The 26,293-nt window shown below is 38.1% G+C and overlaps 1 protein-coding gene across 4 annotated transcripts in view; it reads left to right on the plus strand.

The window, feature by feature from the left end:
- rcan2 (regulator of calcineurin 2) overlaps positions 1 to 26,293 on the plus strand; it is a 68,835-nt gene that overhangs the window by 35,589 nt on the left and 6,953 nt on the right. For 2 of the 4 annotated variants that reach the window (XM_082148313.1, XM_082148314.1), the window contains exons 3-4: positions 17,390 to 17,563; positions 17,988 to 18,159. In XM_082148313.1, the coding sequence (XP_082004439.1) occupies positions 17,390 to 17,563; positions 17,988 to 18,159 (346 nt within the window). Of the gene's footprint in view, positions 1 to 8,037; positions 8,298 to 17,389; positions 17,564 to 17,987; positions 18,160 to 26,293 lie in introns of those variants that run through there. The other 2 variants (XM_082148315.1, XM_082148316.1) reach the window with 2 other exon arrangements.

Genomic DNA, 26,293 nt, shown 5'->3' on the forward strand with positions numbered 1-26,293 from the left:
TTCCTTGTCACTATCGCCTCTGGCTTGCTTAGTTGGGGACAACTTAATATTCAACAATATTATTGATCTGACTGAACTGAGCTGGACGATGACATCATTTTTTGCAGAGCTGCTTTATATATGAAAAGTAATTTAATAATTTATGACTTTTACAACAGAACTGAATCAGCACTGAGCTGACTTAAGCTGAACAACAGCCGAAATGCATAATTTTCCTGTTATCACTGTAAAGCTGCTTTGAAACAATCTGTTTTGTATAAAGCTCTATATAAATTATGGTGACTTGACTTGATTAATATAGGTCATATTTGAGACCTTTGATTATGAGAAAACAGTGACATCTTTTCTGTGTGTCTGTGGCAGAGCGGTGAACTCCTATTAAGTATTCAGCACCTGTATTTTGTGCTTTGCATGCAGAGCATTCCTGCATAATGGATGTATTCAGACATTGTTCCTGTGACTCTTACCCTCCTGATGTTTGTGACCTGTGCTAATGGTCGTACCCACTTATGCTAGCACACACACACACACAAACCTACACTTTTAAACTGCATAAAGAATACACTATGAAGCTGAACTCTGTATTACCTGTATGTATTTTTCCACCAAATCTTAGCATGTCAATTTCTATACACAGCAATGAATAAAGGCTGTATATAGATTTTTTTTTTCTTAAAGGGATACTCCACTTTTTTGGGAAATAGGCTCATTTTACAACTCCCCCAGAGTTAAACATTTGAGTTTTACCGTTTTCGAATCCATTCAGCCGATCTCCGGGTCTGGCGGTGCCACTTTTAGCATAGCTTAGCATAGATCATTGAATCGGACAGGACCATTAGCATCTCTCTCAAAAAAATGACCAAAGAGTTTCGGAGCAGCGCCTGAAAATAGTCCCCAGCTCGGTAACCAATGAGTCCAGCTGGGGAATATTTTCAGGCGCTGCGTCATATCATTACGCCTGCTGGACTCATGGTACGGCAGCAAAGTTTCTTGATTATTACGCAGGAATGAGAGTATAGTTCCTAGCCATATCAGCCTAGAAAATCGCAACTTTTATTTTCCGTCGGTCTTAGTGCACGATGCAACTACAGAAGAGTCACGTTTTAAATAAGAAAAATATCGAAACTCTTTGGTCATTTTTGAGAGAGATGCTAATGGTCCTGTCCGATTCAATGATCTATGCTAAGCTATGCTAAAAGTGGCACCGCCAGACCCGGAGATCGGCTGAATGGATTCGAAAACGGTAAAACTCAACTGTTTAACTCTGGGGGAGTTGTAAAATGAGCCTATTTCCAAAAAAAGTGGAGTATCCCTTTAAGTCTCTTATGTGCACCAAGGCTGCATTTATTTGATCAAAAGTACAGTGAAACAGTATTATTGTGAAATATTATTACAAATAAAAAAAACAGTTTGTTGTTTAATATATTTCAAAATATTGCTCCAGTCTTCAGTGTCACATGATCCTTCTGAAATCAATCTGATATGCTAATTTGGTGCTCAAGAAACTTTTTTAAATTATTATATATATATATATATATATATATATATATATATATATATATATATACGTAATTTTATATTACGTTGAAACCAGTTGTGCTGCTTTATAATTTTTTCAGGATTCTTTGATTAATAGAAAGTTCAAAACAACAGCATTTATTTGAAATAGAAATCTTACATATAAATGTTTTACTGTCACTTTTGATCAATTGAATGCATCCTTGCTTAATAAAAGCATTCATTTCTTTAAAAAAAAATCACCATCATTCAAAATGTTTGCACTCCATCCATCTTCTACTTTAAGTCAACTATCACCATCGCATAGCTTTTTTTTGGTGCCAATCTGACGTTCTGTTTTTTTAGTGTGTATTTGCATCTGCGCTGACTCTGTGTATGTGGATTTATTGCCGACTGTGTTCAGCGCTGTGCTGGAGGGAACTGGGGATTACAGCATTTCCATAACAAAGCTCAGATAGATTGGTTTAGAGTCCACAAAATACTGCCACTGCTATTGCTATTCCGCACTTGTAGAGTGTGACCAACCTGAGAGAGAGAGAGAGAGAGAGAGAGAGAGAGAGGGAGAGAGATGGATAACTAAGGGATGACTGCATCACTGTCAGTCAGACTGCATGTTTATTATGTCACATGGTCTCCTGCCCTGTCTGAGATCACCTGGTGCTCCAGCATGAGCTAATTTTAATGTGACAATAGAGCAGGAAGAACACGATTTCTATCATGATTTATTCTGGAGCAAATGGAAGAGCGACTACCGGTCAATATGAGCACCATGTTTACTCAGCAAATGATTAGTTCACGTGTAAGTGAGCAAAGTACTGATGTTCTGAATGACAAACTGTAGATTCAGTTGTGCTTAACAGCATATCCTTCAAAGCCCCAAACGATAAATCCCATCTTGTCCATACTAATAAGAGTTTGTAGTGCTAACTATCTGCCAACATCGTGGCTTAGCAACACATTTAGACACATTAATTTTTTTTAACATAACGCTGTTATTGTAAATTAAAAATATATTTTAAAAAAAAATGTTTACTGAAATAAATATATTATTTTATCACAAATTTGAGTGCCTGCTGATCCCACCCTATCTGCTGCTTCCTTTTGAACTCCTACATCCTGCTTGGCATAAAATGAATGTCACAATGTTTACAACTTTTGTAAAGTGCATGGACTCCGTTTTTAACCTTTCAAATTGAATCCATAGCTTCCTCTAATTCAGAACATCTAGTTCGGCCAAATATTATTTTTAGTTTTTACACTGGTCTCCCTCCAACAAGGTCACAAGGAACATCGGCATTCTTCTGTAACATTTTATAATGACTTTCATTAATAACATTAACAAACATGATTGCGTTTTGGTTAGTCATCATTAGTCCATGTAGATTTAAATGTCATCAAACTTAATATTTGGTATATGAACTTTTGACCTGTAAGTATAATGTTTGTTGACTTGTTAATGAAGGTTCATTCTTTCTTTAAAACCACAGGAAAGGGAGAGATGATGAGGAAGGGCACACCTTCAGGGCACCTCAGACTTGTTGTTTTTGGATAACTTTACGTGTGCAGAATTAATCAGTTTTTCCCAGTGAGGGATCAAAGTGCAAAGATAGCATGTTGCAAATTATATGACCCTTTTAGTGCGTAGATACAACAAACTGTTGAGCTAAAATGATGGAATAGACCATCTGCAACCCCTGAATTATCAAAGAAACTATCACCTGACCTAGCTCAAGAACAAATACATAAAAAAATCATGGTGCAGACTGACCAAAGCCTTTCCAGACTGGAAGAATCATATCACAACCGACAGCAAACTGTGCCCACAGACTAGCCATACCACCATTTCCATAATTGGAGAAAATGTTGGGGAAAGATTAGCATATAGAAAAGTTTTACAAGTCACTATCTCCTCAGAGAGCTTTAACCCGAAGTCCAAGGTTGTTTGAAGGATGTCTAGAGTGAATGCTCTGTCCCACTTGGTATAATATAAATAGTTGTCTAGAAAGAATATAGTGGTGTAGGCGTTTGGAATCCAATTAAATTCATTTCAATAAGGCTTGACAACTCACTTTTTCAGTGGCCTGGGTTCTGGAAGTATTTTTTCCCATTTATTTTCTCCACAGACATTCTATTTTTCACATAGACATTCCAAAATTGATTTTTGAACCAAACCATCTGTCTCTAATATAAATCACAACATTACAACCTTTGATTTTGAAGCAAATTTGAAAACCAAAAGACAATGGTGCGTATACTTGCCGTCTTTTGCAAATTATGTAATCAAATTATAAGTCCAATGATTGAAATTAAAGCCACTGACTATAAAGTAATTGATAATAAGTATAGAATTGCATATATTTGAGGTTTATTGCTTAATATTCAAGCACAAACTGATAAAAATGCATGGCATTAGCCTGGTTTTCATTAAAGATTTGTGCAAAACATTTGCGTCATTTTCTAAATGTCGATAAACAACTAATATGAAATGGCGGTGTTTCCATTAACCGATGTTATTCGAATAAAACATATTTTTTTCCTCTCGCGCATTCCAAAAATCATGGCAACGAATGTTGGTAGGTTTACGTATATTGCAGCCACCGCTCTAGCCATTATGTTTAATCGAAGGCGACGTAGCCGTGTTATCCGAGCATTAATGGCAAGGAAAGCCCCTTATACTTAGGTGCGCCACGTATGAGGTGTTTCTGGATGTTTCTCCCCCTTTCCCTACTTTGAGGTCTTGATAACTTGTGGCATTTTTTTATTAGAATCCAGTATTCCCGTAATTCTTTTGTCTTTTATGAGTTTAATAAATAACTCTGTCTCGTCTTCTGTCCAAACATACTGCGCCATCTTTAAAGAATGATCAACTTTTACGTATGCCATATGACCTGTAAATGCGAAAATGTTTCCATTGCAGCTTTGTGAAATATTGCTTTTTCGAATTGCCTGAAAAACCAACTCATGCGAGCGTAAAAACTTTTTTGCAATATATGGAAGTTTTTGCAAAATTGTCGTGTTTCCAATGAGTTCAATTCTCAATTTCAATTTGTGCAATTTGAAGGGTAATGGAAACGCATCTATTGTAGTGCATGGCATAGCATTCAATCCATCTAACAGTGTGTGTGTGTGTGTGTGTGTGTGTGTGTGTGTGTGTGTGTGTGTGTGTGTGTGTGTGTGTGTGTGTGTGTGTGTGTTACTGATGGTGTTGTCAGGGCTGTCCTCTCCTCTTAAATTAAAAAAGTCTCATGGCATCTCAGGAAGTATTACTCTGTTCTAGCCTTGTCATCCTCAAGGACCCTCATCCCATTTGCACAGTCACTATCAGCTAGCCCAATTGGCGTATATATACCAGGAGCCTCATATTCATCCATTATTGTCAAAACTGCTTAGATTAGCAGCTTCCATCTGGGCTTTTCTGCACCAGGTGTTATGTAGTGAGGCCATTTTCCCTCTCAAGGTTGCCTTGGTGCCAGAGTCATTTAAGCTGTTCATTTATTGACTCGCTGCGATAAAACCAGTACTTCCATCGAGAAGGGACAACGTAACATACTCGTACAGGTCCATTCTATCAGTGCCCTCGGAGTGCTGGAAAAGTAAACACGATCTTCTGGGGACTCAGTGCAGACAATGTGATGACTCAACTGTCTGGAGTCTTTTAGCATGCTTCATTTAGGACGGGCACTGACCTTTCCAATTGTATCTCACATGCATCTGTTTTTGTCCTCATTCTATCTCTGTTTTTCAATGTTTTATAGGCCATTCCTTTATTACCTGGATTCTAATTCTGATTGGCCAGTTGTGACATTTTGAAGTCAAATTTGTTTGTATAATGTATAAATCTCATAGGCTGTGGAAGTTTCTTGTTGATCAAATAATTTCAGCTCAAATCATTCCATCGCTCCAGACTGCGAATAAATGGTCGCATTTTGCAACCTTTTTTCCTGCCGGTGCAACAAAACTTTGTCAGAGATCGCACTGGTGCCACCACCACCACGTTGGCTAACTGATAAGAGATGCCATTTTTAAATATGAGAAACATCAAATAACAAACTAAACAAATGTGTTACAAAACCATGCAACTTGTTTGAGCTGCACAGCACAGCCAGTTTATCAGCTCGGACCAATATACAGAGCAGCACGATCTCAGAACAGCTACTCACGGGTCAATCTCAATCACGCTACTACACAGCGCTGTGGGGGATCCAGTGAGAAAGCGTTTTAAATTCGCAGCTGTTTTAGCATCGCTGCAGAAGCATTCAAATTCAGTGCTGAATTCTCTGTTGTAAACCATAGATATCAGATCAAACAGCGCTGACGTGGAAACCAGAAAAAAGCCATTGTGCCATGAACGAACAAGTTATAGAATGCTTTTTAGGGATGCACCGATTTGAAAATTTTGGCTGATATGAACATTATTTGTTCATCTATCAAAGATTGTCTCCATCTGTTAAACCAAAAGTTAAAGTATATTTAGGTATTATGAAATCCCTAAAATATCAAATCCTCAAGAAATACATTTTTGATGCTTTTTGTTCTGAAGTATGAAGTTGGAAAACTCAAGAAGTCTCATGAAAAACTAAAACTTCTTAAAATTGTGAAGAATTACACAGAAAGCAAGTAAAGAGTGAAGTACTAACTGAAACTCTTGGTCAGTTCAGATACTATAGAAGAACAATGGTACATTTAATAAGAGTAGAATATAAAAAAATTCCATATAAAAATCAGGCTGTTGTAAAAAATACATTCTATCTGCATCTACACTCAAGCTCAGTGTTTTACTGCACATTTAACTAATGTAATACCATTAGTTACTATACTTATTAATGCAAAACAATAGCAATTTTAAGAATAAATTACCTTTATGATCTGTGAAAACAGATCTAGTCTAATGAAATTGTTTTTAGGAAAACTAATGGTCTAAAATATCCAAAAAGCACTGGCACAGTGTTATAAATTTTGTTCACTTGTGTACTTACATTATCCCAAATGTTTCCAACAATGTTTAAATCCAAAGAAATGTGCAATTTTAACCAGTGTAACATCCCTCCTCATTGTGTCGCCTGTCAACGGCATCATTTCCGCGTTATCCTTCGCTAGAAACCATGTCAACACAGTGAATCTCATGAAAAAATGTGGAAGTAGTATTTGCAGCGTCTAGCACGCCTCTCTGTTGTTGATCGTCATGGACCACAATTATTCGTTATTATTTGCAGCAGGTTCTTTTGCCAAAGATAACTCCAATAAACGTAAATGTACGGGTGAATCAAATGACCCAAGAAGAGTTTTGGACAAGGGGAGAAATAAAACGATGATCAATATCGGTGTGACATTTCCTAACACTGTTTAACAAGTCTGGTGAACAAGTCTATGGCAGTGTAAATACAGTATGTTATACATAATAAGTCAACCTTTTTGCTAAATGCTGTGGGTACGTTCAAATGTTCGATTGTTTTGAACACGTAAAACTCTGCTGTGTTACCCCACCATTTAATTCGACAAATGAAGCGTCATGAATGAGTAATTTAGCATTAAACATTGTTACTTGCGGCTAATTCATTAGAATGAAATAATATCATGTGATCAAACGTAACGGTTATAAACATTAATTTCATTACCTCATGAACATGATTTGTGAGTCCTGTCGGATTGATTTCCATCGGCAGTGGAGGTGAAGACAACAACTCCCATAATTCAACGCTCCTTCACAGCATCATCAAGCTACGCCTTATTACATTATTGTTTTAAATGTACGACCTCTAGTGGCGAAAATTACACACTGTGCCTTTAAATCCATTACAATATTCACGGTGCTACTTTATTGTCCTTAAACCTATTACAAAATGTTCAGCCTTGAGTAACTGAGGACATTTACTGTAGCTGATCGTTGTCGCACATTAACTGATTATACACTAAATGACTATTCACGAGGGTTTGTAAAAAAAAAAATATATATATATATTATGTTTACTAGATAAATATCAATACAGTATGACGTCAGGCTTCAGAAACAAAAATAGCCATCTAAATTTAGAAGACTCCCCTATGAATGCCCTTTTTGTTGCATCCTGAATGATGTCACAAATGAGTGAGATATTAATAATACACCTGTCTTGCTGAGATACACAGATCTCATCTTTCTCTCTCTCTCTTGCTATCCTTGTTGTTCTAGACCTCTCTTTTCCGTCCGCTCACTATGATGCGACTCGATATAAATCTGCAGTGCTGAGTCACTCTCCTGTCTTCCTTTGCCCTATCAAACAGATGAAGGAATAAACTGACAAAACTAAGAGGTGGAAAGACATTGAAAAAGAAAATATGTTATTGCATTTCACACATTAACCACAAAAACCTTCAGTTTTTGGACCCAAGAAAGAGACAAAATGAAAGGGAAAAGACTTAGCGTATGAATTAAAAACAGCTCTGTGCAAGAGCAAGCGAGCATTCATAAAGAGAGGCAGTGATGTCACTGCATGGAGTGAGAGAGAGGAGAGGTGGGGGCTCACACTCCGCTTGCCGCCTACTGAACATACACACACACGCACACACACACACACACACACACACATACACACTATCTGAGAGTTACAGCAGGCTGTTCAGAGCAGGAGAGCAACACATCCAAGCACTCAGACGTGCTGCTCACATATACTCTGTCAGGGGCCGGTCATCCCTTCACTCTGAGTGAGCCCAGCATGCCCTCCAGGAGCGTGGACTGTAATATCTCCACCATCATCGCCTGCGCGGTGGACGTGGAGGTGTTCACTAATCGGGAGGTCAAGGTAGGGCAGGAACTTCCATGCTTGTTTAGGGTAAATACAGCGAAGAGTTGGGGTAACTGATTTAGAAAGACGTTAAGACTGTGTCACATTGACATCCTTCATTCTGAAGTACAAATAAAAAGGTTTATAATGTTTAGACACTCACAGTGTGCGTATGTAATTATAACTGACTAGAGTGCATCATTATAAATATCAATTGAAAAAGACACTTTTTTGCACTGAAAGGCTCATCGATTGAAATTAAGTGCTTTTATTCGTCTTTCAAGTGATTGTGTTTGTAAATTTGCCTCTTTAAAAGATTTTCTGTCTAATAGTTGTTTTGCACTCATTGGTAGATTGTCTGAGAAAAGGTTTGCCTTGAGTCGTACTCTCTCTTTTCATTCACACCGCACACTTCTCATTACAAAAAATACACTTAATCTCAGTGCATCACACTCTTGCCCGACTGACCATCATTCTCTGAAGTATGTAACATGTTCATCTTTCACATCACAGACTCTGTCAGACCTACAAGGTCACTATTGATTCCACATCCTTCATTTGGATGGGTGTTTACCATGCTTTATTGCAACATTTGGAATCAGTGGAATCTATTTTAATTGAACTATATTAAACTGTACTTGGCAATTTAGTAAATATTAGAGCTCGGCAACCAGGGTCAGATCTGATGGGGCCACATCTCTTTGTCCTGACAACATGTGATGACAATTTGAATGTAGTGTATCCTCATCGTGCATGGAAGGAATGTCAGTAGCGAAGGATTTTTCTTTTATGACTATCAGTGCTCCTAAGCACTATGTATCCCGAAATATTTTGGAATTTATTTGTCTAACATCATGGAAGCATCTACAAAGGAAAAATAATGGGACATTATTTCCGTATACCGGCAATGCAATTATCTAAAATCTGATCTCTTTTTTTTTATCACACTGAAAAAACTGGCCTAGCAATGATTTTCATACTTTTGGTCACGTCCCCAAGGGCCACTGGTGTTACACTTGGTGTTGCTCACAAACAATATTTTGTTAAGCGATATTGAATAGTAGAGGACGATCCTGGAATAGACTCTTTTGTCTCTGTACTACAGTATTTAGTGTTGTCTGACAAACACCGTTAAAAACATGAATATTGTTTACTTCTTATTCTCTATGACAAGCGGGTGTCAGAAATGGAAACTTCTGCAGCACTTTTGGTAACACTTTAGTTTGGGGACCAATTCTCGCTATTAACTAGTTGCCTATTGGCTTGCATATTATATTGGCTGTTCATTTGTACTTATAAAGCACATATTAATGCCTTATTCTGCATGACCATATTCTAAATCCCTTATTCCTACCCCATACCTAAAATTAACCACTACAACAACTACCTTACTAACTATTAATAAGCAGTAAATCAGGAGTTTATTGAGGCCAAAGTCTCAGTTAAGAGTGAAAATGTGTTGCCCAAACTAAAGTGTAACCGTATTTCTGCTTTTCCATAAGTGCCACCTACTGTCAGAGAGTGTAATTACATTTTATTCTGCCTGTCTGCCATTTTTTTCTGCATTGGTATGAACAAACAATCATATGTGAAAATCTTTCACAATCACATTTTTGGTATGTGAACACATTGGTGTGAACAGGCCTTTAAGTTGTCCTGTTATTGGTAAATATAATTTTTCCCCCACCCATGAGGCCTTTATGACAGCAGAAAAAAAGTGTTTTGTAGGCTAAAAAGAAAAAATGCCAAATTTTTATGTAAACACAATTAGGATTTCTATTTTTATTTTATTTTTTGAAGAAGAAATGATACACTGCTCTTGCCATACAACAACCATTCATAGAAAAAAAAATGTCCATAGGATTTGTGCACTAAAAAAGTCTTCAGAAGCTATATGATGGCTTTATGTGAGGAACAAACCAAAAATGTGACTTGCTAACTCTTTAACCCACATCCACATTTAGATTGAATTATTACTTTGAGTATTGTGCATTACACAAAGCTATCATATGGTTTCAGAAGACTTACTGAAGACTCACCCAATGAAAATTAACCCATAATTTACCCTCACCCTCAAGCCATCCTATGTGTATGTGACTTTCTTCTTTCAGCCAAACACAATCAAAGTTATAATAAATAATATCTTGGCTCTTCCAAATTTTATAATGGGAGTGAGTAGTGCCTGAGGGTTTGAAGCCCCAAAAAAGCGCATCCATCCATCATAAAAGTAATCGGTACTGCTCCAGGGGTTAATAAAGGCCTTTTTAACGATGCATTTTTTGTCAGAAAAATATCCATATTTATAACTTTAGAAACTAGAATCACTGCCCTTTCATTTTTGGGTGAACTAACCCTTAAACGAAGAAGTTTTCATGTTGTCAAGAATATAGACTGATATCCCAATATTTTCCAGTCTCATATAATACCTCTTTATCTGTTCGATATGCATCCTGCATCTCTTCCTGCCCCATGAGTTTCTCGTGACATGTTTCACATTGCCTGCGCTGTGACTGGGCTGAGTTTCAGCTGGGTCATAATGCTGAGTAATAGCAGGAAGAGCAGTGGGTCTTCTGGGCTTTCCACATTTATTTGCTCCTTGCTGGGAACATGGCAAGTCAGGAGGTCACTTTTATTTTCTCTTGGTGCCATGGAGGTGACCTGCTTCCTCTAATAACAGCAAGAACATCTCAGGCACTGCAGCACGACTCCATTTCCTGTCATATCAGTTCACCAAATAAGCATCCAAATATTAGATTTTTATTATTTTTTATTGAATTTTTTCTCTCTTTGTTCTCAGCCTTTGTACGCTGCGAGGGAAGCATTTGATAGTCCTTCTGATTGTGATAAAAGACTCTCAAGATTATGTTTTCATCCTGGGCTCCTTTTTGTATGACGTCACAATTAAAAGACCTCATCATCTTATGTTTCAAAATGAAATCATTCTCTTTTCCATGCACTGGTTAGAGATGGCTAGATCAAGCAAAGACAAATGTTGTGCAAAATATGCATCAGAAGGCCAGCGAACAAGTATGTGACAATTATATCTGTTTGTTTACATCTCTGTATTATACTAGATCCCAGTATTCGTGTAATATTTAGGCTTGCAGGCTTGCCTGAGAGAAGCATTGTCCTGTTTTATAGTGGTAAATTCAAAGAGTTATATTTAACCAAAGTCAAAGTTGAGGAAAAAGAGCTTGAGAGGATCTGGCCTGGATCTGTATAAGATGAATAGTCTCTCTCCATGCAAAGAAAAACTCACCTTTTTCTCCTCCCCCTTCTGAGGCTAATTCATCTCCCAGCAAGGAGAGGATCTGGTCTTGATTAAAAGCAGGGGACTGTTAAACTTGACATTCATTTCAGGATTAATGTTAAGGTTAGGCTCACTTTGCGTTTTCCCCTCTTCCACCCCCTATTAAGACCGTTTTCAAGCCCCAACGTGAACAGTAAACACAGAGATTGGCCAAGGAACAGCTATAATTTCTTACATGCCTACATGCCTACCACACTATCCTCAAAGACGAGTGGAAAAGCATAGAACCTAATTTTTTTCTCCTTGATGTAAGGCCAATCATTCCATTCTAATGGAGTCTCCAGCCATATCTGCTGTTTACATTTTTGTATTGTCATCTGACACAGTTTGTACTTGCTTTGGTTCGTCTTGGCAGGAAAGCAACTATGTGAAGTTAAGCGAGGTGTCACTGGGCTAATGTGTGTTATTTTTAGCATCTCTCTTATCCTTGATGGACTTTTTATCTGTCAAGCAAAAAGCTGTTAACCGAGTGTGTCATTGCGCAGTAATTTCATGCTTTAGTGGGTTGAGATCATACAGCGGCCTAGACGTCACCATAGGCTGTTTATAAACTAACATGGCTGCTTGGCTGCTTCCAAAACAAAGGATTTTTCCCTTTCTTTCTAATATAATTCAGCCTGATTGGTCCTTTAACGCTCCACTCTCACCTAAAATGGACATGTTCTTGAGAAGGTCAGGTAAAATTATTTCACTGACATCCGAATCAAACATCTCTGTTTTTCTCCCACAAGCAAATTACCTCATTTTTTTCAGCTACCTCCTTTACCTTTTTGTGATTGCAATATAGGCTACTAAACAAAACTTCTCATTTATTTTGACCTTTAATAAATACTGCAACTAAATTTTGAAGGGAGAGTCTGTCGTTATTTACCATTATTTATCATTCTAAACCATGACATAAAAGAAGATACTTTGAAGAATCTTTCAACTGTTTTTGTCCACACAAAGAAAATGGGATACAAACAACTCATTACAAACAACCTCCACTGTGACAACTGAGACAATCTTCAGAATATCATATTTTGTGTTCCACAGAAGAAAGCCATACAGATTTGGAATGACATGAAAGTGAGTAAATAATGACAATGTTCATATTTGGGTGAACCATCCCTTTAAAGATCGGCTTTAAGTGAAATTTAAATAACTGCAAAGGTAACAATCAATAATAAATTATAGATATCTATTAAAGACATCAGAGTAGTCAGAGCAGACACCATCTTGCACAAGCTAAGTAAGCTGTGATGGAAGTACAGTCATTCAGTTTGTTGTACTGTTGAGTTCCTACCTGGGATTGTGCCAAAAGAAACTTTGATGTATGTCACTCACAGCCTTTAGTTTTAGTTTGAATTGAATTAAATATAGTGTTTACTAATGTCGAAGGTGATGCTTTCATTTTGGTCCACAAATAAGGGTTGAGAAATTCATGTTTTTAATGCATCAAGGGCCAACAAACTAAACAGGGCAAATTAGCATGAAAGCACAATTCCAAAAAAGCGCAGATGGAAGTGTAAAGTTCTGTGGGGTATCGTACAGACACAACCGGATCATTTCCATAATGACCAACGCAATCTACCAAGAGCAGCGCAAATTAGCTTCTGGTTTAAGACATGCTTATTTGTGGGCGTTAAATAATGGCGCAAAAAACTGTAATTTGACGAGCACAAACCTTAGTAAATCACCTTGCATGATTCATTTAAATACGCTCCTCCCATAAATTTCAATAAAGTCAGCAGCAAAAATTACTTTTTTTTGTGAATCCTGACGGTAGTTTTTTAACACCAAAAGAGGTTGGCGTGGGCGCAAGCTGTTATTAAATCTGGCCCCAAGTTGGTAAAAATACAATGCATTGATTTCTTATTGTCATAAAAAAAAAAAACAGAAAAAAAATCCACTATGGCCAGTTTTCACAGACAGGGTTTAGATAAAGCAAGGATTAGGCCTTAGTTCAATTAGGACATTAAAGTAGTTTTTATAAACATGCTTTAGAAAAACACATTACTGCTGTGTGCATCTTGAGACCAAACAACGGCACTGACATCTTATAAGATATATCAGTTTAAGTTGCTTTCAGTTAAAACAACTAAAACATGCACTTTATTCTGGGACTAGGCTTAAGCCTTGTCTGTGAAACCGGGGGATTGTATTTGTAGTCAGAGCTCCATAGCCATAATGACTTTGTCTTGACAACATTGTCTGATTCTCATGACATTTATACCAGCAAGTACCAGATGGTATCAATGTTCATTTCCACCACCTTAAATGAGGGCACTTAAAGCCAACTGCTGTTGCTGTTTTTAAATGTGTTTCAAGGTGGTGGTAAATGAAGAGCAGACCTGTCGATTTGCTAATGTCCAATAGGCTCCTTGGAGTTCAAAAATAGAAAAATATAGAGTGGGGAGAGGAGAGGGATGTCAGATCTGTGCCAAGGATCAAACCAAAAGCACAGGTTTCTATCCATTCTGTTGAGGAGAACACATGCAGCTCTCAATGGAGACAAGTACCACTGATATTTTCTATGGAGAATTTGAGTTGTTTCTGCCAGTTTGCTGTCTTTCTATGCACTTTAATGACTTGCAAACTTTACCTGCAACCAACCAAGTAGTTAAATATTGGATCTTGTTTTGAAAGAAACCTAGATGATACACAAACAGTATCATAAAGAAATGCAACAATGACATGTTTGTCTGTGCAAATGTTTTTTTCTTCAGTATGCAATTTAAAATGAGTGTGTGTGTGTGTGTGATCAATCTACTGAGAATGGAAAATCCACCATGCGCCAAAGTTCTGGTGTTTTAAAAATGGTAATTATATAAATATATCATTCCACAGATCCTTTTATGATTAGATAGAGTAATATTTTTAGAATGCCAGTGGCAAAATATTCCACTGCACATAACCCTGCATCCTCCTCCCTTCATCTCAGTGTCCATATTTGTAAAGGAATGTCATTTATTTCCACTACAAATAATTTGCTTTGAAATGTCCGCTGAAGGCTCTCAAAAAGGAACATAACACCATGTAACCCGTTGTACTAAAGTACAGTCATACTTCAGCTATATTTATCTCCATCTGTTTAAAATATTAAATCTATTTGTTTATTACTTTGTATATTTGGGCTAATATACTCAAGGCATAAAGTGATACTCTTAACCTCAGTGTTTCCATTTGGGTTTATTTTCTAAATACATTCCATGGCTGTGATGGCCAGATGTTGTATATTTTTTGTGTTAATAATATAATAATCACTACTATTATTGTTCATACTTGGGGTTAGTGATTTGATCAACCCTAAGTGTTAACCTTCGGCTTGTAAATCTTACCGCACTGTTTGTCCTATGGACATGAATGATAACTCCAATTGTGCAGGGCTGCGTTTCCCAAAAGCATCGTGAGCCTAAGTTGATCATAGAGACCATTGGTGGCAATTGTACAACGATCAACTTCAGCTTACAATGCTTTTGGGAAACGCAGCCCAACCTGTTTTTACTTTTCTAAGCAGACAGGTTTTGGTTTTTCGACTTTGACTTGAAAAATAAGGACCAGAATATCAGTAATTCGCTCTTTTGACTATAAGCCAATTAGCAACCACCAGTAACAGTCTAGAAATAAACCTGGTCTGAGTTGTGAACAAACCTGGACGCTGTTTACAGTACATTGTGCCACTGAGAATTCAGCTCATATTTGGAAAGCCATTTCTCACAACAAAAATTGGGAAATGTCTGACTGCCTTTCTAAAATGACCAGCATGAAGCTGTTTGACCTAGGGAGGCTAATAAAGCTAGTTAAGATGCCTGATAGGGACACCAGCATCCACAACACGACATATGCTGATGACCAGTAGAGCTGTGACGTTAGTGAATAATCTCATTTCAAGGTGCAATGGATCAGACGAATGTGCTTTGATCTGCATTTCACACACCATCAAGTTCTGGCTATATAATTCGCTCTGGGTACACTTGGGTACATCTTGCAAAACTTCAGGGAAGTGCTGAGTCAGAAACCTGGAGTATAGAAAATGTGCACACACCTAATGCACTGGACTCATCTGGTGTCACCTGTCATCGCTGAATCGGAATCGGCCCAGCTGTCACTGCTGATACACACCTTACGTCCTGACACACGGTGGAGACGACACATCCACAGCTGTCATCTCCGGGGACGTTCACTTTTGGCACCGAGATGAAGGAATATGCTGGAGGTTTTTCACAGATTGTGACAGGATACAAGGTGTTTGGTGAATTGACGCTGTGGAAGAGAACTGGCTCCAGCTATCCATCTGTTTCTGCAGGAGAATACCAGCGAGCAGCTCGAATCCTTCATCTTCCCCTGTCTCTGGACATTTTTATAGAGCACATTCACTTTCCTGATGCTAAAAATGACATGTTTAGATTCTATGTGTTGGGAAGAATTGAGCAGAGTCTCTAGTGACTGATAGTAAATAGTCATTTCGAAGACATTTTTATCAAAAGCAACAAATTGTACACTTATCACAGAACAATCACTTAAAGCAGGAGTCTCAAACTCAAGTTACCCGAGACAAAAGCAATTTGATTTGCATGCAGGGTTTTAGGGATAAACTATTCACATCTGAAGGGTTTTATCATTCAGCCAGCAGGAAGTATGAGACCCTTAACTGTCCTCAAGGACACAATATGTGGATCAAACCAGGAACTTTAGCTTTTTTATTAACTTACATCACACCATCCACAGTTTATGTGATACTGATTTCACAATCTCTACCTACCTGATATACATTTTTGATACAAAGCAAGCATGTCTCTTAGGCCTCACATTATGTTTCATGTCTACTTTCCCATGCCATGTTAGGTATAAGTGTTTCTCATTTTAGATTATTGTTTATCATCACACTGAAATGTTTCACCAGTTGGGTAGAATTTTTGGGCATATTTGAGGGGTTTCATGTTGAATACCTATTTTTGGTGTACACATTAGCCTCACTTCCAAGTGCTTATGTGCAATGCCTTTAAAAGGCAAAGCAAACCCAACACTGAGACATTAACCATTTTAACAGGTCTCTGAAAAAAATGCAATTAAATACCTCACTAAGCTGAACAATCAAATCAGGAATGTGAAAGCCTACGCACATTTGATGGCGTTCTTTTGGAAAATACTAATTGTTCTAAGGTGTTTCTATTCCAGCAATCCTGTTTCAGATGCTACCCTAAAGGAGTTTCATAACAGCATGTTTTTACTTATTTAGTAAACTATCCCTTTAAAAGGCAACTATCCCTTTAAGTCCTCATGGTGAAGGTTAGAATACATTTGATTTGGGAAAATCCTCTCTTTAACACATTAGGCTGAGAGTGCCGAAGGTTGCTCAGGCCCAGCAGGACTGATTACTGAACTGAGAGACATGAGAGACAAGCTGCAGATAGAATTGCTTTCATCAGTTCCTCTCCTGCCCAGGAAATGAATATAAAGTGTCATAACAGATTCAGCCAATCTGTCTCTCCAACAGGGTCCGGTTCTGGCTGAGCTGATTGGATGTTTTGCGAGGCGTGCCTTGTCCAAAAACTGCTCTGTCTCATAAAGAATACAATGACGTTCATCCTGTCAGCGATATGCTGACATTATTCGCAATCATTCTATCGTGGCCCTGATGAGATTGATATTGGTGGAACAGCTCTTGCTTGTTTCTGGCGCAGTAAAGAAGCATTCCTGCTCAACTTTCTCTGTCCTCTGTGAAGACATGAATTATTCATGTTTTGACATTTGCCAGTGGACAGAATTGAAATATTCATCTCTTGTTAATATATCTCGTATATTTTTTGTCTTTCAGGAAATGTTCGAGGCGCTCTTCCTTGCGTACGATGACGGTGTGACGTTCCAGCAGTTTAAGAGCTTCCGACGTGTACGGATCAATTTCAGTAACCCCAAAGCAGCAGCCAGCGCTAGAATAGAGCTGCACGAGACACCTTTCAGAGGAAAGAAACTCAAACTCTACTTTGCCCAGGTGAGAAGTGGTAGTTAGTTACATATAACACAAAAGACAAACTAAGCATTTGCCAAGTGATATCATGTTGTTTCTGCCTAAGTCTGAGCTGATGAAAGTATAGTGTGTATTTTCTCTGCCACTAGTGATTCTCACACAATGCCATGTCTGAACATTCATAGATAAATAGGACTATAGAAAAAGTGAACAATCGATAGATAGATTGATTGATTGATAAGATGTTATGTGGAGTGTGGCCCTTGTTCAGTTTTGCCAAATCTTTATAGAATGCTGTTCTTGCATAATGTTCTCAGATTTTAAACATATAGCTCATATTTGTGAATAGCTACTTGAGAAACATCTGGTTAGATTTCTCCATCAAGTGTTCCAGACAATCTTTGTTCGACTGAATCCTGACTGGACTAACACACTCTCTGGCTCTCAGGTGCAGAAACCAGCATCCGAAGGAGACAATTTGCACCTGGCTCCTCCCCAGCCTTCGAAACAGTTCCTCATCTCCCCTCCTGGCTCACCTCCAGTCGGCTGGCAACAGATTGACGAGACCACACCGGTTATTAACTACGACCTGCTGTATGCGGTTGCCAAGCTTGGCCCAGGTCAGTCACAACTCGCTCTCAATCTTTGTTTTAAGGCATCATTATCTCTGTGCATCATGTGCTAGTATGAAAGGTCTACACCTGAACTCTTAAGTTCAGCCTTGCATGCTGAGATATCACGTAGCATGCTACAAATCCTTATCCTCTCAAATCAAGCACATCCATTACTCACTCGGTTATCTGTTGTCTTAAATTGTCCCCTTCACTGCAGTGCAGGTGATTACTGTACGTCCACCATCCTGCTCCTAATCAATGCGCGTTCTTCAGCCGACCTTCAGGGTGTGGGTGTGTGTGTGTGTGTGTGTGTGTGTGTGTGTGTGTGTGTGTGTGTGTGTGTGTGTGTGTGTGTGTGTGTGCGACTCCCACTGTGCCCTGATGAGCAGTTACTGTAGTCAGTGCTTGTGGAGCTGTAATGTGTTTTGATTAAAGCTGCCGTTTAGATGCTTCTGTTTATCTGGGTGTTTGACAGTGCAGACAGGGGGTTGTGTTTGGTATGGACCACACACACTTCCATACAGTGGGCCTGTGAGTGCCCTTGCTCTCCTGGGAACAGCTCAGCCATCTCGGAGTAAATAAGCATATTACGAAGCACCTCTGGGTGACCCTTTTCAGTGTCTCTTTCCTGTTACTGTGGATCTCCAGTTTCCAATTAACAAGCTACCATGAATTTTCTGTGGATTTTTTTATAGCATCATGTATTAAATTACAAATGGATACGGTTCTTCCATAACGTTATGTAACTCTGTTAGGTTACATCAATTATCTTCGTCCTTTGTCTTTCCATTGTCCACCACTACTTTACTCTTACAAAAAACACTGTGGTGGTACTATGATATGAAATGATAATTTCATGGAATCACCATTATGGTATTGTCCAATAAACCAAGGAATGCTTTACAATAAGGTTCTCTATGTTAATATTAGTTAATGCAAAAGTATATCAAACTATATTTTTTAATGCATTTATTAATCTTAGTTCATGTTATTTTCTACATATAATTTTTTTAAACATTTTAATTCAAGGAACAATACAGAGGAATTTATAAAATTAACATTACGCTTGATTAATGAATAATGTAAAATATTGCTGTTCATTGTAAGCTCATGAAACCTAATGGATTACTTATTGTAAAGTAGGACATATCATTTTGTCTAGTGTATGGTACATCAAGGCTTTAAAGAGATAGTTCACCCAAAAATTTAAGTTCTGTCATTAATTACTCCCACTCGTGTCGTTCCAAACCCGTAAGACTTTTGTTCATCTTCAGAACACAAATGATCTTTTTAATGAAATCTGAGAGCTTTCTGTCCCTCCATTGACAGCTATGCAACTAATACTTTGACGCTTCAAAAAGTTCATAAACAGATCGCAAAATTAATCCATATACACTCACCTAAAGGATTATTAGGAACACCATACTAATACTGTGTTTGACCCCCTTTCGCCTTCAGAACTGCCTTAATTCTACGTGGCATTGATTCAACAAGGTGCTGAAAGCATTCTTTAGAAAGGTTGGCCCATATTGATAGGATAGCATCTTGCAGTTGATGGAGATTTGTGGGATGCACATCCAGGGCACGAAGCTCCCGTTCCACCATATCCCAAAGATGCTCTATTGGGTTGAGATCTGGTGACTGTGTGGGGGCCATTTTAGTATAGTGAACTCATTGTCATGTTCAAGAAACCAATTTGAAATGATTCAAGCTTTGTGACATGGTGCATTATCCTGCTGGAAGTAGCCATCAGAGGATGGGTACATGGTGGTCATAAAGGGATGGACATGGTCAGAAACAATGCTCAGGTAGGCCGTGGCATTTAAACGATGCCCAATTGGCACTAAGGGGCCTAAAGTGTGCCAAGAAAACATCCCCCACACCATTACACCACCACCACCAGCCTGCACAGTGGTAACAAGGCATGATGGATCCATGTTCTCATTCTGTTTACGCCAAATTCTGACTCTACCATCTGAATGTCTCAACAGAAATCGAGACTCATCAGACCAGGCAACATTTTTCCAGTCTTCAACTGTCCAATTTTGGTGAGCTCGTGCAAATTGTAGCCTCTTTTTCCTATTTGTAGTGGAGATGAGTGGTACCCGGTGGGGTCTTCTGGTGTTGTAGCCCATTCGCCTCAAGGTTGTGCGTGTTGTGGCTTCACAAATGCTATTCTGCATACCTCGGTTGTAACGAATGGTTATTTCAGTCAAAGTTGCTCTTCTATCAGCTTGAATCAGTCGGCCCATTCTCCTCTGACCTCTAGCATCAACAAGGCATTTTCGCCCACAGGACTGCCGCATACTGGATGTTTTTCCCTTTTCACACCATTCTTTGTAAACCCTAGAAATGGTTGTGTGTGAAAATCCCAGTAACTGAGCAGATTGTGAAATACTCAGACCGGCCCGTCTGGCACCAACAACCATGCCACGCTCAAAATTGCTTAAATCACCTTTCTTTCCCATTCTGACATTCAGTTTGGAGTTCAGGAGATTGTCTTGACCAGGACCACACCCCTAAATGCATTGAAGCAACTGCCATGTGATTGGTTGATTAGATAATTGCATTAATGAGAAATTGAACAGGTGTTCCTAATAATCCTTTAGGTAAGTGTAAATTGAGCGGTTTAGTCAAAATTTTCTGAAGGACTAAATGATTGGAAAAATGTATTACAATAATTTTAATAAATTAAAAATAATTACAAGGTCAACAATTAAATAAATTAATAAAACACATGCATGGATGGATGAATCATTCACAATTATGATGAATAACATTTAGAAAATGTATGAATTTTCATTTCATGCTAACTTTATGATTTGTTTACGTAGATTGTGTCTTGAGTGTATTTTTTCTCAATTCACTGGCAGATGTTTCCCATATTATTAGCTTGTTTACACATATAAAAGGTTTTAAAGAAATATCCGCCAGAGCAGTAAGACAAAATACACTTGAAAACAAATCTTAATATGCTGTTGCTTCTCAAGTATGTTTATTTTGTTTCAAGGAGATTTTAACTACAAAATAAGTCAAAATGCTAATTAAGAATATGATTTTTGTAGTGTAGAAAGAGCAAGAAGACGCTACGACAAAAGAGACCAGAGAGAGCTTTCTGCAGATTTGCTCTTACTATCATTGCCTCTTGCCTCATGGATATCATTCCTCTCCATCAAATCCATATCAACAGGCTCATGTCAATAACCTTGTATAAACGACACAGGCTGCATTTCTGCTGTCTGCCGATTTCCAGTAACACTAGACAATCCCAGCCATCAGATAAGAATTGCTTTGAATCCATCAGCTTTTATCTGCAGAACTGGATCTTTCCAAAATCAAGCCGAAAACACAACATCGTTACTGTCAGTCACTTTCACAGCTGTTTTAAACTAAACATCCATCTGAGAGACTTTTTTTTTACCCATAAGAGTGCCATGCGGTTTCTCGTAATGCGTCTAAATATGTCAGTATTATATCACTCAGCCTGATCCATCTGCCTCCCTGGCTCGAGCATCATCGGCATTCAGTCCATCTTGCCTCGTTTTGCAACCAAATAGCTTTAGAGCATGTAGAGCACGTGAGTATATGACGGCTTAAAAGCTCCGGCAGTACATCGCTTATGGAACCAGGTCAATTTTGAATGCCACCCTCTGTTTGTTTGGTCTATTTTTAGCTGACAGTGTAAAAGGCGTTTGGGGATTATGGAGTAGGAACATTTGAATTATGCAACAGGGCTTGGCATTATGGACTCTCATCCATCAAACCCCCAAGGGATCAATTTCAAAATCCTGTGAAAACATCCTGCTGAATTCTAAATCTCTCTCTGTCTGGCTCTTTCTAAATAACTACGGAGGGTGTTTAAGTATAACTGATGTTTTAACCTATATTATTTATGTAATGTAGCTATGTTATGTGCAAACAAATAAGTCATATCTTATCAGAGCGTTACAACGCTTACTCTGTAGTTAAGTCAAATACTTTACATACTGTTAAAGGTAGGGTAGGCAATTTTTAGAGAGGCTAGCGAAAGCGAGCTAGCTTTGAAAGCATGAGATCCCATCCTCCCTTCAGAGTGTCTCCAAAGCCACGGCTCCTTCAAAACACATGAACGCATACAAGCAGGGAGCAAACAAAAGAGATGACGAGAGACTGCGTTAAACTACCTCATGTCTCAAAGCAAATAACATTACAATAATAGTGAACATGAAAAACATTATGCATGTCAATACATTGTTTTTTGATTTATTATTATTAGAGATGCACCGATTGATCGGCAGGTGACCGGAATTGGCCGATTTTCACGTGATCGGCCGTGACCGGCGACCGGCCGGTCAGGCTGACAAATACCGATTTTATGCCGGTCAAATGCACTCGGGCGCCGCATGATTAACATCGCGCAACATCAGCATCACACGTGCACACGGAACACACATGTAGGAACTAGGAAACCTCGTGAATTACGTCCGTTCAGACCGCAAGCGCATATTTTTTTCCGGCGTGCATGTTAACCAATGAGTGCATTCACAACGGGAGCAGGAGCAGCGCGTGAGCGTCAAGCAGGAGCATCGCGAGCAGTGAAGCGCGTGTTTCAGCGCCGAGTCTATTTGCTGCACTGCACACTTTTGATGGACAAAATAGCCTAAATAGGGTTTCACAAAAAAGTGTCCAAAATGCACAGAATTTGCGTGTTTTAACAAGAACTGGAGTAGGCTATGTCAGAAAAGAAAACGAACACTAATATTTATAGAAAATTTACCCATTTAAAGGGATACTTTACCGTTTTTTCATATTAAACTATGTTATTCCCTTAACTAAGACGAGTTGATACATACCTCTCTCGTCTCAGTGCGTGCACTAAATCCCTCTGTCTTGCGGCGAAACTTTGTTAGCCCAGTTCATTTAATATGGGCCAAGCAGAGAAGCTACCAAACACCTCCACGTTTTCCATATTTAAATACAGTTACTCGCGAAGTGTAACTCGACCTAGGACGGTGACACAAAACAAAACGTTGCGCTTTTCTAAGCGTGTAAAATGGATAACTATTTTGTATGGCGGAATACCATAGCAAGTGCTTGTAAGCACTTCGACTTGGCGCAGTAATATCTTCACTCGTGAAAAATCCTCTCACCGGCCCCCGCTCCCTCTAGTGAAGATATTACTGCGCCAAGTCGAAGTGCTTACAAGCACTTGCTATGGTATTCCGCCATACAAAATAGTTATCCATTTTACACTCTTAGAAAAGCGCAACGTTTTGTTTTGTGTCACCGTCCTAGGTCGAGTTACACTTCGCGAGTAACTGTATTTAAATAGGGAAAACGTGGAGGTGTTTGGTAGCTTCTCTGCTTGGCCCATATTAAATGAACTGGGCTAACAAAGTTTCGCCGCAAGACAGAGGGATTTAGTGCACGCACTGAGACGAGAGAGGTATGTATCAACTCGTCTTAGTTAAGGGAATAACATAGTTTAATATGAAAAAACGGTAAAGTATCCCTTTAAACTTGTTTTATTATTCAGTTTGTACAAGTGATTGCAATAGGCCTGTGTGTGTGTGCTTTGAGAAATATCTTTATACTGCAAGGCTATATTTATTGAATTTTTTATTTATATATTATTTTATCGCCATTCCCTGTTTTCATACAGACGTTTAGTTTGCTAAATACATGTATAAAAAAATGATTGGATATTGAATGTGAAAAGGAAATGGTTCTTCCATAACACTGCACTTTAGATGTGTGTGAATTACCCACACCTGGAGTCATTTATATAGTTCTATTTTATAGCATTTATCTGTTCAAAAAAATATGTACTATGCAAATTGTAAAATGTTCTATTACAGAAAAGATATAAAATAAATATTTGTGTGTGCTGTAAAGTGGTTAGAAAAAATGAAATCGGAATCGGCTAAAATCGGTATCGGCAGGTCAAACTTAATGAAAAATCGGAAATCGGAATTGGCCCAGAAAATTGTAATCGGTGCATCTCTAATTATTATTTAATGCTATTATGTGCACGAGTGAGCAACACTTGGGTTTACTGTATGTGCGTTGTATGAAGGTGACTTTCTGCTGCTTGTGAACTAACTCTTTTGAGGAGACAGCAGATTGTGAGTCATTCATTTGCCGCTCTGATTGCACTCACTAAACACGATTTCACTGCACGCTCTCGCTCGTATCCAAGGTAAATCATCCCCACTGTCACTCCTTTGTGTTTTGTTGAACTAATGACGTCGTCATCGGCTAAAATGCATGCGCAGGTTACTTTATTTATATATACACTTCTTTTGTCACATACTGTTTTTCGCCTACTATAGTAGGGAAATATGCGATTTCAGATACAGCCATGGTCTTATTATTGGGAGATACGAGGGTCTGTGACTCTACCATTGGAAAAAAGCGTAAAAGGCTAACTTGGATCATGTGTGCCTTGATAACCAATCACATTACAGCCTTGACAGCATTGAATTTCTTCACTGAGTTGTGAGACAAGTCAATCACTGTCCACAGAAATGAATAAGACATCCATCCACGGCCTCTTGTCTGGTTAGCAGGTGTTACCCTTTTTTCGGCTAAGGTTGCAGGCTTGAAACCAAACTCAGACCACCTCCAACAGGTAGTCTCAGGTTCGGTAACTCGGTCCGCTCCCGGGTCCGCATGACAGCTTTCACATTACCAATTTTTCATGCGAACCGTGCCCCATTTTTTTAAACTAAACTGCCAGTGAAAAAACCATTAGATTGTAAAAACAATCAAAAAGGTATCAAAATTATTAATACATTTTTTAATCAATCTTTTAATTATTGACTTTTCATTTATATTTTTTAATGAATTAAATTATAAATTGCATTGTTTTTTAAAATAATTTAATGATTCATTCTTTTTTTGTTAAAGCATTTAAATTATTAATGTAATTAATTTAAATCAAAACATATGATTGATAGCAACACAAAAATCAACTTGTGACAGAAAGAAAAAACATAAGTAATAAAACATCTACTATAAAATATTTGTAGATTTTACATATATTTATATCTGAATGATAATGTCAATGGAAAAAGCAGGGGCTAACTGCTTATGCTAACCAGCCAAACCTTGATTTAGCTCACCATACAGCAACATGCTCAATGGAAAAATGCATCCCATCACACTGTTTTACATCACAGTGACACATACAACACTTACTACTACACATATATAAACATACACACCAGTGCTAGATTTGTATCAAGTGGCCATATCCCCTCAAAGGCTGCTGGGAGGTTGTGTAAGTGAGTCATTCAGAGTTGCATAATCCCAGAGCGGTACATTGAAACGGCTTCACTTTTCTAGTGGTTTCACAGCCTGTTCTGAGGTCAGCCAATCAGAAATGTTTCCACATGCTTAGGGTGAGAAAAGAAGCCACCAGCCTTTTTTTGTTAATCTCTGCTTATTGCATAATGCCGATAAAATGCTTATGGTTGTGATGATTTTGTGCTAATGGAAACCACCTCTTTGCGGAATAGGACATTCATAGGACATAGTACATGACAAAATACCACTACTAAAAAAATATAAGAAATTATTTTCGTTGATTTTTTTTATTTATTAAGAACTACACATAATCATTCACTTGTCACATTAGATTCCAACACATTTGTAAAATGAAAGAAGCGTCAAATATAAATGGTCTGAGGATAAAACGTCACGTATGCTTGCGTAAAATCAATCTGAACTGGATTACAGGACGGGAGATCACACTCCAGAGATCAAGCTGGCATCTTATGACAATTAACAATTAATCCTCTGATTTAAGTCTTTAAGCTATAACATTTAATGTAAATTAAGTGTGAATTTAGAGAACAGTACATTATTATTATTGATTTCCACTTAATTGCCTGACAAAGAAGTCTAAATGAAGAAAGAGCAGCATTGAACCATGTGAAACAAGGCCCATGTTACTACAGTAGATGCAGCGCATAGGAAGAGACAAGCCTAAGGCACACTGAATTGCATAATTCAGTTCAAATATACCCATTTCACCTAGGGCTGCAGCTAAAAAAGGGATACATTTATCTATTTTGATATACTATTAGAGACTTCAGTGAAGATTTTTGACTGATGACTCGGATAAATCTTTAAATCAGAATTATGCTTAACTGTTTCC

This window comes from Leuciscus leuciscus (assembly GCF_965113295.1).
Source record: "Leuciscus leuciscus genome assembly, chromosome: 19".
In the NCBI taxonomy this organism is placed as follows: Eukaryota; Metazoa; Chordata; class Actinopteri; order Cypriniformes; family Leuciscidae; genus Leuciscus; species Leuciscus leuciscus.